The 17943-nt window shown below is 31.8% G+C and overlaps 7 protein-coding genes across 8 annotated transcripts; 3 read left to right on the top strand and 4 right to left on the bottom strand.

Annotated features, from left to right (window-relative positions):
• Positions 1-211: 211 nt before the first annotated feature.
• On the top strand, positions 212-4339 carry LOC126853783 (myosin regulatory light chain 2). Its single transcript, XM_050599850.1, has 5 exons — positions 212-368; positions 1959-2180; positions 2501-2684; positions 2761-2833; positions 3254-4339. The coding sequence occupies exons 1-5, from the start codon at positions 366-368 to the stop codon at positions 3405-3407; spliced, it is 636 nt and encodes a 211-aa protein (XP_050455807.1). The 5' UTR covers positions 212-365; the 3' UTR covers positions 3408-4339.
• Positions 3549-6364, bottom strand: LOC126853610 (sodium/potassium-transporting ATPase subunit beta-1-like). The gene is made up of 7 exons (XM_050599457.1): positions 6229-6364; positions 5960-6148; positions 5743-5862; positions 5273-5448; positions 5053-5148; positions 4720-4885; positions 3549-4626 (listed from the first exon to the last, which is right to left on the bottom strand). The coding sequence occupies exons 1-7, from the start codon at positions 6362-6364 to the stop codon at positions 4526-4528; spliced, it is 984 nt and encodes a 327-aa protein (XP_050455414.1). The 3' UTR covers positions 3549-4525.
• Positions 6365-6611: 247 nt separating this feature from the next.
• On the bottom strand, positions 6612-7523 carry LOC126853791 (vesicle transport through interaction with t-SNAREs homolog 1B). The gene is made up of 2 exons (XM_050599862.1): positions 7385-7523; positions 6612-7287 (listed from the first exon to the last, which is right to left on the bottom strand). Exon 2 carries the CDS (start codon positions 7167-7169, stop codon positions 6825-6827), a length of 345 nt encoding a protein of 114 aa, XP_050455819.1. The 5' UTR covers positions 7170-7287; positions 7385-7523; the 3' UTR covers positions 6612-6824.
• Positions 7524-7859: 336 nt separating this feature from the next.
• On the top strand, positions 7860-10095 carry LOC126853770 (alpha-1,3/1,6-mannosyltransferase ALG2). Its single transcript, XM_050599828.1, has 2 exons — positions 7860-8544; positions 8719-10095. The coding sequence occupies exons 1-2, from the start codon at positions 8302-8304 to the stop codon at positions 9697-9699; spliced, it is 1224 nt and encodes a 407-aa protein (XP_050455785.1). The 5' UTR covers positions 7860-8301; the 3' UTR covers positions 9700-10095.
• A 242-nt stretch (positions 10096-10337) lies between these two features.
• Positions 10338-12286, bottom strand: LOC126853772 (splicing factor 45). The gene is made up of 4 exons (XM_050599829.1): positions 12021-12286; positions 11535-11843; positions 10957-11385; positions 10338-10838 (listed from the first exon to the last, which is right to left on the bottom strand). The coding sequence occupies exons 1-4, from the start codon at positions 12135-12137 to the stop codon at positions 10551-10553; spliced, it is 1143 nt and encodes a 380-aa protein (XP_050455786.1). The 5' UTR covers positions 12138-12286; the 3' UTR covers positions 10338-10550.
• A 113-nt stretch (positions 12287-12399) lies between these two features.
• Positions 12400-15700, top strand: LOC126853763 (uncharacterized). Its single transcript, XM_050599820.1, has 8 exons — positions 12400-12926; positions 13073-13245; positions 13316-13425; positions 13527-13982; positions 14085-14145; positions 14245-14419; positions 14511-14679; positions 14747-15700. The coding sequence occupies exons 1-8, from the start codon at positions 12636-12638 to the stop codon at positions 15010-15012; spliced, it is 1701 nt and encodes a 566-aa protein (XP_050455777.1). The 5' UTR covers positions 12400-12635; the 3' UTR covers positions 15013-15700.
• LOC126853778 (multiple coagulation factor deficiency protein 2 homolog) lies at positions 15692-17657 on the bottom strand. Of its 2 annotated transcripts, XM_050599842.1 has the most exons (7): positions 17483-17657; positions 17242-17358; positions 17024-17077; positions 16770-16874; positions 16615-16721; positions 16256-16404; positions 15692-16137 (listed from the first exon to the last, which is right to left on the bottom strand). In XM_050599842.1, exons 2-7 carry the CDS (start codon positions 17347-17349, stop codon positions 15965-15967), a joined length of 696 nt encoding a protein of 231 aa, XP_050455799.1. In that variant the 5' UTR covers positions 17350-17358; positions 17483-17657; the 3' UTR covers positions 15692-15964. The 2 variants fall into 2 exon arrangements, with proteins under 2 accessions (XP_050455799.1, XP_050455798.1); XM_050599841.1 differs by having other exon boundaries at positions 16615-16874; positions 17483-17653.
• Positions 17658-17943: the final 286 nt, after the last annotated feature.

Raw genomic sequence — 17943 nt, 5'->3', positions numbered from 1 at the left:
AACGAGGGGCGCCCGATTAACTCATGATCGGAAATTGGAAATGTCGGTGAGAAGACATCGTGATCTCGACAGAGCATGTTGCACCGCCGTCGTCATCTGAATTCTACAACGCAAAGGTTCTCCCAGGCAAACTGTTTTAGTCGAAACGTCGAAAGGGTCGCTATTTTGAGGCGACTCGAACTAAATATGGTCAGATAGGCGTTGTACCCGGGTACCCGGGGCACCCCTGCTCGGACAACCTCCGGCTCGTCTGGTGGGGGAGAGCCACAAAAGTTACTTAGACAAGTTCAGCTCTATGATTCGGACAGTTGGTTCGTCGTAACCATCTCGTATCGTCCATCTCTTAGAAATCAAGCGTAGATATTATGGTAAGTAATACGTCGAGAAAACCTTTTCGCACTTGTTCAAGGATTCGCGCCAAAGTCTACCGTAGTATATACATATACGGAGAAACGTGAAAAATCATGTATCATGTCTATGTGATGCAAAATACTATTGCTACCGCGAGATAGGAACACTGCCAAATTGCGAATACGATGGTGCATTTCAAGAAGATGGATTATACGCGGAGTGCATCGAGATATACGCCAAGTGTGACGATGAGTTGATGACGAGGACGTTATGTTATCAATATCGCGGATGTGTGACAATGAAGAGAATGCGGTAGTGATCTTTGTCAAATTTTTTTTTTGCCGTGAGCCGCTGAAAATCCCTTGATTGTTGTAGGTTCTATCATAAATTATTATTTATAATTTAAAATTCTGTACATTCACTAAATGTTTTATTTTCATCTCACAAATATTCTTAAATTATCTTAAAACTCTTAAACAGAGCGCACAATTAAATATTGAAAATTATGAAAAATTAAAAATAAAGATTTTAACATGGCACTCCATATTATTGTAGAGTAAAAAAAAATGATTAAATTTCCTAATTCACTTCAATATTGAGAAAGCTCTCCTATATAATAATATATAATATTTGTAATTAAATAAAAATAAAAATAAATAAATTTAATATGTTACAATATTTAGTTTATATTTAAAAAGAAAATAAGAAGAAGTATAAATTCAATTTCTTTATTTCATATGTAAGATATTTATTTAACTGGCAAAATAAATTGTCTGACTTAACACGGTATTTACTATTATGATATAACGATAAAAATATAAAAATTACGTAACAATGGTAATTCGAGAGGCAGTGCGGTAACTGGATGATCGCTCTATATACGTCCTGGCACCTTTTTCGCGCGACTCAGGGAACGATTCTATTTTTAGCATCAACCGGCAGTGCCTCGCAAATTTTCTTATCCGATAATTGACTTTTCGACTTTATTTATAATTTATATTAAAATTAATCGACATAATTATATATTGACAAAATAATTTTTGTTTTAATTTAATTCATATCTCGAATATTTAATGTAAAATAACATATACACTGTTTATTCTATCTATTACAATAATCTGTAAAAATGTTTGCGCAAAATTTCAAAAAGAAAAGCAACAAAAAAAGCAATATACTATAACGCTTATAATGATATATCACGGAATAATAATATTCATATTTTTCAAATATTATAATTTTTCAAATATTATAAATATTTTCATATTATTCAAAATGCACATAATTCTATCGTTTGTGTTAATTGTATCTTTTTTCATTTATTTGACCATTTATTTTTTTGTCATCTATTAATTTCTAAATATTCAATAAAGTCGATTGATTCTCAAATCAAAAAAATAATTTTTTCGCAAGAAGTGCGGTATATTTTTTGAAGAAAATCTACAGAAATGGAAAAAGAGATGTCACATATTTTATAAAAAATTTGATTATTTTACATATTTTTCTTGAAATGGAAAACAAAATAAGTCTCTGATTAAAACAATATGTTTTAACTATTGTGAGAGAAATTTAATAGAGGCAAATGTTTTGTAAAATTTTACACATTTTAGGCGGATAAAGAAAAGAAGAAGAAGACCAAGAAGAAGGAGGAGGCGGCTCCTGCACCCGAGCCTGAGCCAGCACCAGCTGAGGAAAAGGCGCCAACCCCTACGGGAACACCAAAGGAATCTGGCTCTGCTAGAGCAAGCAGCCGCGGTAGTCGCAAGGCTAAGCGTAGCGGGTCCAGCGTCTTCTCCATGTTCTCTCAGAAACAGGTGGCCGAGTTTAAGGAGGTACGAAAACGAGAGACGAATTCAACGATACGAGGATAAGCTCTTCCATAGTAGATGATTTTAATTTTAATACTGAATTCTTTCGCAAGTATTATAATATATTAAAAAATATACAGTATAATACAATTGCGAAAAAATACTGTGTATTTTTTAATATATTATAATATTTGTAACAATTGTATTATAATTCTATATAATTTGGGATACACATCTCGAAGTAGATGATTAGAGATGAAGAAATCGACAATTGTAAAAGATTGTAAGAAGTTGCTATGAAAATAGAAAGACCATTAACGCGGTCATGGTATTTATTCCTATAGGCATTCCAGCTAATGGACGCGGATAAGGATGGTATCATCGGCAAAAATGATCTTCGCGCGGCCTTCGACTCTGTTGGCCGACTCGCAACCGATAAAGAGATCGATGAAATGCTCAACGAAGCTCCTGCGCCCATCAACTTTACTCAATTGTTGAACTTGTTCGCTGTCCGTATGTCAGGATCAGGTACGTATGATTCATTGAAAATTTTGATATTTTTGAATAATTTTCCGAAAAAATTAACAATTTCTTACTTTGCCAGGTGCCGATGAGGATGATGTTGTAATCAATGCCTTTAAAACATTCGACGAAAACGGCAAAATTGATGGAGAAAGGTAATACAACGATAAATTGTTAAGATTTTTCAATTTTCCACTCTCTAGTGCCTATGATGTTTCATTATGAACGGTCTAAGACTGACTCAACATGCTGATATCGATAACTGAAGCGTTATACAACTTTTGATTTGGTTTTAATTACTATATACTATATAATTTGACGTATAATTCTTGCGTTTATGTATATATATATATATATATATATATATATATATATATCAATTTTAAATATTAATTTTAGTAGAAACGTCTCTCTGTTCGACAAGTCTCAAAAAATGTTTTGATTTACAAACCTGAATGGAATTGGCTTTTAAAATCAGCATTTTAACACTTGTTAGAGCATATTATGTGTATATAAAATATATAGTATCTGATATTATAATAAGAAAAAATATAATTTTTTTATTTGTTATACAGATTAAGGCACGCTTTAATGACATGGGGCGACAAATTTACGCCTAAAGAAGTCGATGATGCGTTCGATCAGATGTACATCGACGATAAAGGTTTCATTGATACCGCGAGTTTAATCGCCATGTTGACCGGTACAGGCGAGGAAGAAGAAGAATAAGATCGACTGGAGTTATATGTCGTCGAGATGGAAACGTTCCTCGATTTATGAAGCCTCGTATTAACGTCAGATTCGCACAATTCTACTCAAAACAGAACACATATCTTATATTTGGAAATTCCCCATCTCTCTTTTTTCCTCTTTTGGAAATGTTTAATTTAATTAATGACAAAAGTATGACGAGGACAAAACAGTTACCGAATTGTTCGGTAACTGTTAACTTAAACGGATCAAAGACTGTCTCTCTTTCTTTCTTTCAGTATCTCTGTTTAAATCATTTCGTCCTTTTTTTCGTTTCTCTTCCTATTTTTTCTCGCTCTCGCTAACTTTTATTTTCTTTTCTATCTCTTTTTAATTCTGCTTTTTTCTCTCTCTCTTTCTCTCTGATTATCTATCTGTATTTCTCTCTTACTATCTATCTTTCTTTGTCACTTTTTTCCTCTTTTCATTTTTCTTTCACTCTTTTCTTTTCCTTCTCTCTTTTCTCATCTCTCCCTTCTTGGTCTTGTAAACGTTGCTAATATTAGAAAAAAAAAACAACAAATCCAAGATGTGCAGTCGATTTTGACACATTTCTTCTGGATACAAGCACGTCTGTCGATAAACGAAGCTTCATCATGTCATTTTATCGTTTACATAATAAAAATATATAAATAAAGTTCTACGAAATTCTCTAATTTCGATCTGCTATTCTGTCGACAGAATTAGCTTAGAGACTCTGAGAGACAATTCGTAAGACACAAACATTAAATCTCGTATTGATTCACTCAAATAGAGAAATACATTGTCATATATAATTGCTGCTCCCCATTTTTTTATTATAAATATATCTCAGATGTTACGTTCTACATATGAAACAATATCAGAAAAATACATTGAATGTATTATTAATGTAACACGGTATATAATAAAGGAATCATTAGTGGCGAGAATATTTATAACTGAACAAATATAATATATATATATATACTAATTGTAAGAAACTTTGAACAAAGACAATTTATTTTTTACTCTGCACAAATTAAAACGCTCGTCTATATATCTATCTTCTTATTACGTCTGCAAATTTGTTAATAAATATTTGAGATACGCGAATATATTTATCGACTCACCATCTTCTATGGCTCTCCCAGAATTATCTGGAAATCTAATGCACTCTGCGCTTCTTTCTTTATGTTGAGCGCCCATAAACTGCATTCCACTGTCACCAATCTGAATGCTAATAAATAAAACTTATATCAATAAAATATATATACAATATTTGTTATTCATATATTGTAAATAGATATCGTAATATATTATTGAAGCTTACGTGTAATATTTATAAATCGAAGCGCGACCATTGGTGCCAAATAATTCTGTTGTCCCACAAAAGGGAAATATTGCACGGGAAAACCAGGACTCGGTAAATATTCAATTTCTCCAATATGCTCTTTATCAACATTGTTCGCTCCGTCGCACCATAACCAGATCTGATACTGTTTAAGATAAATTGTTATGCATGATAATATGAATTGTGCGTTAATTCAATTAGATTTTATTGGTCGAAGCATTTATGCACTGTACTTAATTATATATTCATCGTAATCAATCACAAATTGAGATATAAATTATTGCAAATTAAAAATATAAATGTGAATCAAACCTTGTTTGAAGATCGCACAGCATCTTGTAAAACACGCGGCATGTTTTCCGGTAATTGAGAGGATTTATTGTAATAAATTGGTATCCAATCGAATCTCTGTAATATAAGTAATTTAAAAATACTCTTTATTTATATTCAAATTATTAATATAAAAAATATAATAAGTGTAAATATAAAATATTTTTCTTAACAAATGTGCAAAAACAAAATTTTTATTCACCTTATTAAACTTAATCAATACACACGGTTGTAATGGATTCGTATATCCATATGGAGGTTTTCCGCAAACGCCAAGGTCCTCAATATCAAAAAAACAGGGTTTCATATTGGACACATTCGACGCTGCGTCATTGCATTCTACAGTCGTTTTGTAATTTTCTTTACTCTTATTATACTCTGAAATAAAAATGCTTATATTAAAAATCTCTTTTTTATTTTTATTAGAGAAAAGATACAATTTTCTTTATAATAAAAAAAAAACTCATAAATTTTTAATCTTTTACCTATATTTTTTTTTATCATATTTGCAGAAAATATTCTTTTTATTTTATTTAAATTTAAGCTATGCACATATAAACGCACAATGATATATTTGTCGATTCTGTTCAAAATATATTATAATTAGTATTATTAATAAACGTATATTGTGACGCGCTATGTTTATGCATATTTTTTTTCATTTCGCAATACCTTGCAGAAAATCGTTCAAAGCCTCGATATATCTTTTTGGTCGTGCGTTTAAGCTCGAATTATTCACCCAGATAATAGGAGATGTCGTGGGCAGCAAAATATTCGGTTTAAAGCCAACTCCTGTACAGAACAGAATACAATATATATCATAAATGTGTATTGTTAATAGAGATTAAAAAAAGAAGTGCCACAGAACTTGTTAAGGATGAAAGAATACCTGGACTACCGAAATCTAATTGGCGAAAAAGTGGAAAGTTATTGCCAAAATACGATCTAGTCATTAAGCCGCTATAAATGAAAAATGGCTTATCCAATTTCGAGACGTAAGTAATACTGATCCACATTTGTAATATAAAGAGAGAACCTAATACGCTGAAGAAGCACAGGTAGAAGACTCCCAGTAATACTAATTTTTACAAAAGAACAATTAGAATGTTATGATGAACAGATTATAATGATGAGAATACATAACTTAACTAGAGTTACCCCATTCTTTGCCAGTTCTGCCGAGTATTTGTCTTCTGTCTGGGTTCCAAACAAATCGTAAGAAATTTCGAAACGCTCCTAAATCCGGTTCAGGTATTCTACTCCGATAATATTCCTCGTCGTGCAAAATAGCCATCTCAAGAACTTCTTTTTTTCTTTGTACAAAAACAGGTTAATAAAAAATGGAATCTATATCTCTGAATATATCAAGTAATAAGTAAATATACAAATAAATAACGTGTTATTTTAACACTTTAATAAAATTATATACATATATTCAATTGCAATCATGTGTATTGCAGTTAATATATTTTGAAAATTTTAATGATATAGAAAAGCTGACATAACATTATAATTAAATAAGACAATGAGAAAGATAAATTTTTGCAAACAAAAATTTTATTGTTAAAAAATTACATTTAAATATCTACATGTACATATATATATTTTTTTGCAGTTTATTCTATAAAATATACAGAACAATTTTTGTGTAAAGTAATTATAACTCTACACATTAATTGGTAATGTACATTATATTGTATTAAATACGTTTACTTTTCTAAGCCTTAACTTTGAGCTTAGCGAAAATAGGCAATTTATTTGTGAAAGAATTTTAAATATACCATTATGCCAAGAATAATCAGTTCCAGCAATATGATCATAATAAGGACAGCTTTATTTGTCAAAACTTTTATTCGCATAGCATTTAGAATTTTTCGCGTTCTATTCAATTCTTCGTCCGTCTGTGACAATCTTCGCTTTGCTCGCAAAAGACGTTCTCTCTGTTCACCCAGTTCAGAGACCACTTCTGTCCCAATTTGTTCATTTTCTGCTGCGATGGCTTGCGATCTCGCGACCGATTGTGCTGAACGTGCCAACGCTGCGTTGCCATCCAGTAAAACACGCCGATGCTCAGCCTCCCAATCCACGCCAAAATTCATTGTTGTGTTTTATACTATTCGTTCACAATGCAGCAAAATTACACAAAGAATGGAGAATATTAAGAGTAAATCTAATCAAAGATCATTTATAATTATGAACCTTACATATCTTTGCTACCTAAAATCAAAAAGATTACAAGTAAACATGACTAGTACATAGAATGAATGATAATTATATTTTTTAATAATAATAGAAATTAAATGAAAAGAATTACCTATTTTAAAAAATGGCAACTCTTGTTTCCTTTCAATAGATTATCAGTGTCTTTGATCATTTGTTAACAATAAAAATTAAGTGCCTAGAAATTGTTTATTAACAAACTCATTCGTGTAACTACATAACCGCTATCCAACCTACAACTGTTCGTTAAATGACAGGCAATGACAAGAAAACACAATAAATGATAAGCTAGCGTACACATCGATCGGTGCTTAGGGATTTTTATTATATTGGACGCGATTAACCAATCAGAAGAGAATCTGTGGCCAATTGGGATGTTGGAAAACTGTTCTACTATTGAGTTTAATATCAAACATAATATCCAATAGGAGAGTTTATTTTTTAGGGACAAAAATGTTGTTGGATACTATTGGATATATCAAACTCTCCAATAGGAGTTTATTTTTTAGGGAAAAAAAATGTTGGACACTATTGCAAATTTAGGTCAAACACAGTATAAAAAAATGTTATAATACGAAGAAATGCATCGTGCGTATTTTAACCTTGCAAAATGCAATAGATGTTTCTAAAATATTTGGAAATGCTAAATCTCTTTTATCTTAGCTACAAGTCGTTTTGATGAAACAAAGGGAAACAGATATAGGTCTGAAAATTTTTCCGTATTGTATAGACATAACGAAAATTATGCGTTAGCACGGTAAATTGAATAATGATATATGAATAAACTGTCCAGTATGTAAATATTATTTAACGTTGCTCGGATGCAATAACGGAATGACTTGAAAGCGCTACAGGTAGCGCCATATCTGATACAGCGATAAAAAATCTATCGCCGGTAGTGAGTGTAGTGACCGGTAAAATGCGTATACAGTTATTTGCCTCGCGATAATTTTATACTTTCCGATAAATGTACTGTGCGGGTCGTTTAACGGATCGTCATTTGCGAACACGATGACGCGCATTACGTTTCTGCATCCTGATCTCGGTATCGGCGGCGCCGAAAGACTGGTCGTCGACGCCGCTCTGGCTCTGAAAAAGAACGGACACGATGTGAATTTCGTGACAACTCATCATGATCCGGACCATTGTTTCTCAGAGACCAGAGATGGCACAATTCCTGTTACCGTCGTGGGCAATTGGTTACCTAGACACATCTTGGGCAGATTTTACGCTTTCTGTGCCTACATACGTATGGTAAGTCAGAGAAAAGGTCAAAGAATAACAAGCTGTTATATCTATAATCGAAATGATAAAAAAAATAATTAGAAAGAAATCTTGTGTTTTGTCCAAAAAAAGATATTAAAAAAAATTTTGCTTGTAATTAGTAATTTTATTAAAAAAAAAAAAAAAATTGTAACATTTTTACAGATATATGCAGCTAGCTACATAATATTTTCTGACCGACGACCAGAAGTTGTCTTCTGTGACTTGGTGTCTGTCTGCATACCTGTTCTTCGACTGCGCATTCCATACATAGTATTTTATTGTCATCATCCGGATCAGCTGCTTTCGCAACCTGGTGGCTATGGCAAACAGCTGTATCGCATGCCATTAAATTATCTGGAAGAGATTACAACTGGCATGGCACATAAAGTATTTGTAAATAGTATTTATACAGGTAATGTGTTTCGAAGCACATTCAAGAGATTACGCATTGAACCCGAAGTTTTGTATCCTTCCATCAATACAGATTTCTTTGATAAGACAAGAATAGTATCTTTAGAGAGGGTACTCGATAAGAAATTACCAAATGATAGTATTGTACTGTTATCGATCAATAGATATGAGCGTAAGAAAATGTTGTCACTTGCAATAGAGGCTCTTGCTGAATTAGAAAAACTATTAACAAAAGAAGTGTATAAAAGAGTATATTTGATTATGGCTGGTGGATATGACAAGAGAGTAGAGGAGAATGTGGAGTACCACTTGGAATTAATAGGACTCGCGGATGAGTTACATGTAACAGACAAAGTGATGTTCTTACGTTCGCCTTCTGACATTGATAAAGTCTCCATACTTCATCATTGTAAAATTGTAATATATACACCACCGAACGAGCACTTTGGGATAGTACCCTTAGAAGCGATGTATGTAGGCAAGCCGGTAATTGCTCACAAGTCCGGCGGTCCAATGGAATCGATAGTGTCTGGAGAAACTGGTTTTCTTGTCGAGACCTTATCTGCCGAGGCCTTCGCTTCAAAAATTTCTTTTCTTATCACAAATCCGGATCGTATCGAAGACTTTGGCAGATCTGGTAAAGACAGATTTCTTAAAACATTCAGTTTTGCTGCGTTTAGTGTTCACTTGAATAAAGCGATAGATGACTTAATTACCAAAAAAACGAAATAATGTTATTCAGACTAAAACGATTCTTCTCAATTCTTTTACATAATATCAAACATATTTGAAATAGCTATTTGATAAAATGATATTAAACTACTTAAAATTTAAAGCATCGTTTTTTAGGGCATATTTATAATGTTATGTTCTACATTAATAAAATGTTTGATTAGATGTTACATTTTATACTGCATTATAACTTAAGTTTATACGTTTAGTTTGTTTGATTATATTCTATATAGGAATATAATTTGTTATGGTTTGTATGTAAATTATTATATAAATAATTATTAAAAATATATATACACAATGTTCATATATATACCAATATTTGTAATATTTGACCTTGTTAAATATTTTATTTTTGTCATCTACTGTTTTAATTATATCTATTTTTGGTTTTTATCTTCATTCTTTTATATTAAAATGTGTTTTGTTCTTAATCTATTGTAAAGTAAGTAAAACATATCTATTGAATAAGACAAATCTGAAAATTATCTAATCATATTTATCAAGTTGTATACTTAATCAGTTTTGTAAGCATTTTAAATCTCACAACCAAAAGGTTCGAGTTTACATTTAAATTTTACGTATTATTGAAATTGTTAAAATAAAGAGATAATAAATGAAAGAGATTGTTAAAATAAATAGAAATTATAGTGATATGATTCAAAAATTAAAAGTTAGATATAATAGAAAAATTTATTTTTTTACAATTATGTAAAACAAATGCTCTAGATTTGTTAAATGTAAGATGTACGTGATATTTTATGCAATGAAAATAGAAAATATTTATACAATTTGCAGAAGAAACGAGCACATTTAAAAAAAATTAGTATTTGAAATTTTTACATGTAAAACTAGTCCATTAATTGTAAGTTGTCGAGTTTCTCACTCGAATAAAATCCTGCTTTAACTTGTCTACCGCCAAAGAAACGTCCATTTAAATCCACTACAGCTTTGATAGCGCTTTCTATCCTTTTGAATTCGACGAAAATTCGCACTGCCTCTTCTGGAGCGGCTTCGATTACTTCGTGAATAATTACACGCGCAACATCGCCATATTTGGTGTTGCATTCGTCTTTCACTTCTGGTTCGAGATCATCATCCACCTCTCCAGGACCAACCATATTGCGCAAAAGTACAACCTGTACATACGTTGAGAAGTATACAAATTAAGCTTAACACATAATAGCCATATACAACAAATAATATAAAAATATTTTATATATTTTATTATAAAAATAAGATTGTGTTATAAATGACCTTGCTGGGACATTTCATTATTTCGGTAATGCTAGGTTCTTCTGCCGGCAGTTGCTGTGACAATAATTGATTCTGCGGTGGAGAAGCAGTAATAGGTGGTGGTGGAGGCATTAATTGCTCCCTCTCGCCGACAATTCTACCGCCACGTTTACTCGTCTTTTCCACTTGCAATGCCACTGACATGCCTTGCTCCTTCTTACCAAGACCTTGCCCTTCCTTAAAGCCATATTTGGCCATTATCTTTGCAGCCACAGATGATGTCGCATAGCCTAAATTAGGCGTCTGTCGTGGTGGTGGAGGTGGTAATTCTGAAGGTTCTTGTAAGGATGGTGGTGGTGCTATGGCAGCACCTCCAATCACACCTCTCGAAGACGGTGTTCTCTCTTCATCTCTTTCGGGAGGTATCATCGTGCTGTTACCACCAGCAGTCTGTACCCATACAGAAAAAAAATTTTAGTATTATTATTAATATTATTATTACTATTATTATATTCATTCATTGTAATAATATAATATCATTTCCATATACTATTCACTTTTACTATATATTATATATACTTAAAGATTTTGTTTATTACTTGAGTATCTTCGAAGCGAGTATTATCCCTCCTACGTTTGCGCATCTCTGTCTCATGCTCCCTATCTCTGATGTCACGCAATTCTTTCACAACTTTCTCATATTCATTGGGCCACATGGGATCATACTCATTTACCACATTCCAGTCGAATTCATCACCTATTCCTATACTGCTCACACTACCGATGGATAATGGGTTGTTATGGGTGCTGTCGTGCTCCTCTCTGTCCACATCGCGGTTAGTCTTTGATTTCAAATCTATCACTGGTGCTAGCACTGCACTAGCCTTCCTATATTGCTCACGCTTTGGCTATAAATCCATAAATAAAGAAAATAATTAAAAACACAATAATCAATCCATATTAAATCAATGTTGAATTTTTTTTTAAAACACAGACATATTACATATGCTTCTTGTCAATATGATAATTATTATAAATGGCAATAATTTATTACTTGATATACATTGTACATATGATGAATTCACCTGTGTTGTAGCGGCTTTCTTCAATTGCAATTGCGATTGCAACAACTTAATACCAGAGGACCATCCAGCGACCTTCTCCGAGGTCCGATGCTTGTCGAAATCGTCATACAAAGACATGATAAGTTTTATTTCAATATTTAACCGAAAATAATTCAGACGTAACCTCAATTTTTATAAATAAATCTTTTGACAGTATGTACACTATACAGCTGTACACTACGCATTGAATATTGAAGATTAAAGATTGGAATTTGATTAATCGGAATTTGACTAATCAAAACAAAAGGAACTAAAATTTCTTTGTCCTGATTGGTCGAATTTTAATCTTGAATCTTTAATCTCAATCTTGGGTCTGTCAATGCATAATCCGATGTCCGATACATGATACATCGTGATCTGATATGATCGCGGTCTTAATCGGCTTAATGCTTAATTGCCTAGTGCACGATTATTGGAAAAAAAATGAACTTTGTTATGTCGTTTAATCGTATATAAAAAACTTGTACACTCTACACATTATAAATTCATCGCGAAATATTAAACTATCGATCGCAAGGCGAATGCGCGCATCTCGAACTCGGAGACTCGGACACTTGTGATGCGTAAGGAGAAACGATGTTTGGCGAAATGCGGCGTTTCGTTCTTTTAATTCTCATCGCGATTTTTCACTGTGGATATGGCGATGTCGGAGCGAACAGAGCAAATGAGAAAAGACACGGCGGTACGAATAATTATCAGATGTGCCTCGATAGCTTTGACATTCATAGAGATAAAATTATCAAGACTCAAGACTCTCGTGACATGGGTGCTAAGTACTTAAGTGTGTTGGATGTGGATTCTAGATTGGATTGTTTAAAATATTGCTGCGAAACCGAACGATGCGACGTATTTATCTTCGAAGAGAAGGTATATTTAATAATATAGGATATATAGAGGGTGATAGAGAAAAAGAAAAAAAATATATTTATATATGTTTATATATATATATATATATATATATATATATATATATATATATATATATAATAAAAACATAAAACTAATGTTTGTAGAAACCGGGTAGTTGCTATCTTTTTCAATGCGGTCCACTGCATGATTTTAAGTGCAAATTCACAAGGCATGCTAATTACACCAGTGCTGTACGTACTAGTTATCCCATACAGAATGTACAAGTAGAAGAAGAGATCAGGATATCTCAACAGGAACATGAGTTAAAATCACTTAGGTATTTAATTACTCTGTGAATATATTTCTTCTTTTAATTTTTTGATTAACGAAATTTTTTTATACTTTAGGAAAAGTAGCGAAATTCCATTGGGTTATGGATTTACAGAGATTCCTAGCAAATCTATAGTCACTCAAATACCAAAAGTAATACTGACTACACCTGCATCAGTTAAACCAGGTATTGTTTCAAATGTTATGAATCTGCAAGTTATATAAATTATAAGAAAAGAAACATATACATATTAATATATAAATATATATTTCTTATGTATGTAACAGCTTGCAGCAGAAATCAATATGAGTGTCGTTCATCTGGAGAGTGCATAGCTATATACAATGTTTGTGACGGCATTCCACAGTGCACAGACGGCTCTGATGAAGCGGCCGATCTCGTGTGTCCTACGGAAAAACCAACCGTTCCTCCAAACATACAGGTTCCGCATCCACCTGCTGATATTCTACAATATCCGCAAATGATCGAGCGTAAGCCTCTCCCTCCATTTTACCCTCTGGCTGCGCCAGAGATCAATCCTAAAACTTGGGAGATATCAAATTTAGCCCATCAAATATCACAACCGCAAAATATTCTGTATCCTGGTCAGCCGGTGGAGCAAATCCGTAAGAATTATGGTTCATCAGGATACCAATGGGATTATCCGCCTTTATATGAACAAAATAAGGATTCATACATTCCTGTAAATGCCTTCCACGAACCAAATATAAATCCTTACGAACGTATGTAAAATATTTTTTTTTTTTTTCATATGTACTTATATTATTTATATATATCTCTATTGTCAGAACTCTTACGAATATATTGTAAATGTATGTTTCTAGAACAGCCACATATATTTAATCACAAAGGTTCGAGCGTTATAGGAAATAATGAAGCAGACAGGTAATTTGAAATACTAAAATCTTTGGTTTAATCATTGTATTAAAATATAGCAGATTATATTAGATTAGTTTTCTATTAACTTTTAAATTTTATGTTTAGAGGGCTATATATCGATTCTAAGCATCCATATACTTCACATTTTTCATCACCGAATAAGGTAGCTTGGCAAAATAATCCGGTACAATTGTTACCATCTACTGCACCTAATTCTCAATATAAGCAAGCTGGTGATGTAGAAGATTCTGTAAAAATTACAACAACGCCAATCTGTGATGTAAGCATCTTTTTCAGCAACTTAATTTATTGTATTTATTATAAAATCTTAAAAATATATTTTAATAATAATAATGATTCTATTATTATAGACCTCAGAGGAACATAAAAGTGAGTTGATGCAGAATAAAGAATTTGTAAAGAAAGAAGAAAAAGAAGATACGCATCTGCTACATACAAAAGCAAGCAAACAAGTTACTGAAAAATCAACTTTGTTAGCAAATGATGTCATTAAGCATAATCATGCAAAAGAATCAAACGGTAAAATATTAAGTTTGCATTCAATTTAGCTTTTCATTGTGATACATGGTGGTTTATATTATTGCAGATCATAAAAGAGTAATTGTAATCGAAGATCATCATGTAAGAGAGCACGAAAAAACGGACATTATTGCGGAACATCTTCAAATAATTGAGAACGACGTTTTACGGCCCAAAGGAGCAGTGGTGTCATTGTCATTAGGACTTATAGCAACTGCGATCACGGCTGCTTTAATTGTTTGCCGGTTGCGAGTGGTGAAACGACGTGGCAGATGCGGACATGGACCTTACGCGCATGATGCTGATTATTTAGTTAATGGAATGTATTTATAAACGGATACACAAAGAAGAGAATTGCTCTTAAATCTAGTCACAATTTAATCGCTTAAATATATCTATCATATTTTCATACCATATTGTAAGTATTTCCCCATAAAAGACTATATACTAGTCAAATTTCTTCAAATAATTATGACATTTCCTAAAAATAAATAACATTTTGTTACAATATACTTATTTGCTTTATACAAAACTGCTATCATTTTGTGTCTATAATTACTGCTAACAGCATTTTGATATATATATATAAAAAAATAATAAAGTTATAAGTTATTGATTTTTTTGTTATATATATTCATTAAATATTTTATCATTATATACAATATATCACTTATAAAACTTTTAGCCTTGTCAATATTATATAGAGATATTTATTAAAACATGAAACATCCTGATTTTGATATAACATTGTTACATGAACTTATGTTATTAATTTATATGTATTTTAGTTGAAAAGAAAATTAATAAATGACTGTTTTATTTATTAACAAAGCATGAGGTTTTTATAAAATATTCTCGTTTAAAAATAATCTCTTATCTGTATCAAAAATCCCATTTAATAACATTAAAATACATTACAAAACTATCTTATAGACAAATAATATATCGTAGATACATTTTTTACGAAATTAATCTCTCATGAAACATTAAAAAAAGTAATCAAAAGGGAGAGTTCCATATCTCTAAATTATTTTTTAATTATGATATTTCATAAGATATTACACTCTTCTCTTCCTTTATATTGCATATACTGATTAGATCGATGAAAAATAAATCATACAAATAATAAATCTCGGCTTATTGTATAAACAACACAATATCAATATTGTATTTGAAGAAACATCCATAATGATAATAAAGATTTCTTCCATAGACAATTTTTATACAATTTGTTTTTTTAATTTGTTTAATTAAAGTTTATACCAAGTTATGAGAGATTCACCATTTATGGACGCGGATTAACTGCTGCTGCGTTTTGTTGAGCCTGTATAAATTCAGGATAGTCAATGTAGCCATCGTTGTTAGAATCATCCATGCTAAGTATCGGATCTATCAATTGTACCAATTCCTCATCACTGAATAACTTATTTTCTTGCGTACCTCCTGCACTATCTTGTTCTACAATGGACATACAATAAAAATATATATAAATTTACTCTGTAAATCTTTTCATTTATTCAAATTGCATTAGAGAGAACACAATAAGAAAAGAAAAGATAGACAAAGTGCTGTATACCATGCCAATGTATAAGAGATTTGATGAGCTCACAACCGTCTAATCTATTATTGTTATCTGCATCATGCATTTTAAAATAGTGAAACTGCAACTCCTGCTCTGTCATCTTGCTGGTATCTAGTGGAACGTCGGCATGCTCTGCAATATGTCTAGTAGGAAGAAAGAATATTCTCTCATAACATATGCCTTGGCAATTAAAATGTCCAAGAAATTTAAAAGTATATAAAATTCTTAGATGCTTGAAGCTCAGATTCTTAGATGCTTGAATTTATTAAATTAAACTTTAAAATTAATTAACATTCCATGTATACTTTAATAAATAATTAATTTTTTTATATGAATTTTTCTAATTTACTTACTCTTTTTCATGAGCTATGTTGGCAGTATTGAGTACTTGAGATTGTCCATGACCATGTGCATGTCCATGTCCTTGTTGAACCTGAGGTTGCTGTTGAATTGGTACTTGTTGCATCGGTACTTGCTGAACAGGGACCTGTTGTTGCATCGGTACTTGCTGAACAGGGACCTGTTGTTGTATCGGAACTTGCTGAACAGGAACCTGTTGTTGCACTGGCATTTGCTGAACAGGCACTTGTTGTTGCATTGGTACTTGTTGGTACTGAAATGAAATTTTGATAAATTATTAGTTATTGAAAATTAAGTTAAACAAAAACTTAAAAAGAAAAAGACAATGACACAGAAATAAATCTGCAATAACAATATTATAGGCAATATATGAATATATTTGAGTTAACTGAAAAAATTTACTTGTTGCTGTTGTGGAATTTGTTGCACATGTTGTTGCGGTACGTGATGAACAGGCTAAAATAGAGAAAGCAAGAAGTAATATATTAAAACGCAATGTATATACATTAGAAATATTAAGTCGTGTCAAAATAGTTCGAATCAATTTCAATGTCATGCTACCAAATATCGTTTCATTGAACCATATGTTTGCCAACACAACATTCGAAAACATAACCTACCTGCTGATAATGCTGAGGCGGTACACCCGGCGCGACTCTTTGCGCCTGAGCATGGATATATTTACATCCGAACGATCCAATTATCAATGCGCCCAACGTCCAATGCATTTTGTTACACTATTCGTTAAAAAAAAAAAGAAAAAAATGTACATTACTCGTCCATGTTTAAGATATTAATGCCGATTACATTTCACATTGCACAATCTCGATCGACTTGCGTGTGCATGATCTTATCAAATACCTTATTTATAAGGGAATATTCAAACTTGTCATCTGCGTTTCATTCATCGATTACTATCGGATTTCAAGTAATAGATCACTACTACTTAGGTTATGACACGAGACGCCAAGAACGCAAACGTGTGAATTGAACTGCCTTGGAATTTGAAATTTGGAGACTTAGATGTGATGATGTGAATGAATGACGTGGACAAAGTATGTTAGGTCAATTAAAGTTAGGTTTCCTTTCTCGCGCATGGGCATTGAATGTGATATCAAACAAAAATTTTAAAATTTTTGTAGCGTCGAATAGAATCCATCCTAACTTATAACTTTTTTATCCTTTAGAAAATTAATAAATTAATGATATTAATTAAATAATAATTTAAAATAAAAAATGTTGATAATTATAATTAAAGATAAAGTTATAAGCTGTAATTATTAATCAATATTTTTTTAGACATATTTAGTAAAATACTTAAA

The sequence above is a fragment of the Cataglyphis hispanica genome, chromosome 12, assembly GCF_021464435.1.
Source record: "Cataglyphis hispanica isolate Lineage 1 chromosome 12, ULB_Chis1_1.0, whole genome shotgun sequence".
NCBI classification, from domain to species: domain Eukaryota; kingdom Metazoa; phylum Arthropoda; class Insecta; order Hymenoptera; family Formicidae; genus Cataglyphis; species Cataglyphis hispanica.
The sequence above is the reverse complement of the archived record's forward strand: the minus strand, read 5'-3'. Positions and strand labels throughout refer to the sequence as shown.

Bases quoted from the DNA above. Each gene is read 5' to 3' on its own strand.
- LOC126853783 (XM_050599850.1), top strand. The intron at 2,181-2,500 runs GTACGAAAACGA...TTATTCCTATAG, and splicing joins AGGTGGCCGAGTTTAAGGAG to GCATTCCAGCTAATGGACGC. The intron at 2,685-2,760 runs GTACGTATGATT...TTACTTTGCCAG, and splicing joins TGTCCGTATGTCAGGATCAG to GTGCCGATGAGGATGATGTT.
- LOC126853610 (XM_050599457.1), bottom strand. From the start codon at position 6,364: ATGGCTATTTTGCACGACGAGGAATATTATCGGAGTAGAATACCTGAA. The intron at 5,149-5,272 runs GTGAATAAAAAT...CTTATATTACAG, and splicing joins TATTGATTAAGTTTAATAAG to AGATTCGATTGGATACCAAT. The intron at 4,627-4,719 runs GTAAGCTTCAAT...TTTATTTATTAG, and splicing joins TCGATTTATAAATATTACAC to CATTCAGATTGGTGACAGTG.
- LOC126853791 (XM_050599862.1), bottom strand. From the start codon at position 7,169: ATGAATTTTGGCGTGGATTGGGAGGCTGAGCATCGGCGTGTTTTACTG.
- LOC126853770 (XM_050599828.1), top strand. From the start codon at position 8,302: ATGACGCGCATTACGTTTCTGCATCCTGATCTCGGTATCGGCGGCGCC. The intron at 8,545-8,718 runs GTAAGTCAGAGA...ACATTTTTACAG, and splicing joins TCTGTGCCTACATACGTATG to ATATATGCAGCTAGCTACAT.
- LOC126853772 (XM_050599829.1), bottom strand. From the start codon at position 12,137: ATGTCTTTGTATGACGATTTCGACAAGCATCGGACCTCGGAGAAGGTC. The intron at 11,386-11,534 runs GTAATAAACAAA...GTATGGGTACAG, and splicing joins CTCGCTTCGAAGATACTCAA to ACTGCTGGTGGTAACAGCAC. The intron at 10,839-10,956 runs GTCATTTATAAC...ACGTATGTACAG, and splicing joins TAATGAAATGTCCCAGCAAG to GTTGTACTTTTGCGCAATAT.
- LOC126853763 (XM_050599820.1), top strand. From the start codon at position 12,636: ATGTTTGGCGAAATGCGGCGTTTCGTTCTTTTAATTCTCATCGCGATT. The intron at 13,426-13,526 runs GTATTGTTTCAA...TGTATGTAACAG, and splicing joins ACCTGCATCAGTTAAACCAG to CTTGCAGCAGAAATCAATAT. The intron at 14,680-14,746 runs GTAAAATATTAA...ATATTATTGCAG, and splicing joins TCATGCAAAAGAATCAAACG to ATCATAAAAGAGTAATTGTA.
- LOC126853778 (XM_050599841.1), bottom strand. From the start codon at position 17,349: ATGCATTGGACGTTGGGCGCATTGATAATTGGATCGTTCGGATGTAAA. The intron at 16,405-16,614 runs GTAAGTAAATTA...TCTTCCTACTAG, and splicing joins AACATAGCTCATGAAAAAGA to ACATATTGCAGAGCATGCCG. The intron at 16,138-16,255 runs GTATACAGCACT...TGTCCATTGTAG, and splicing joins ATCTCTTATACATTGGCATG to AACAAGATAGTGCAGGAGGT.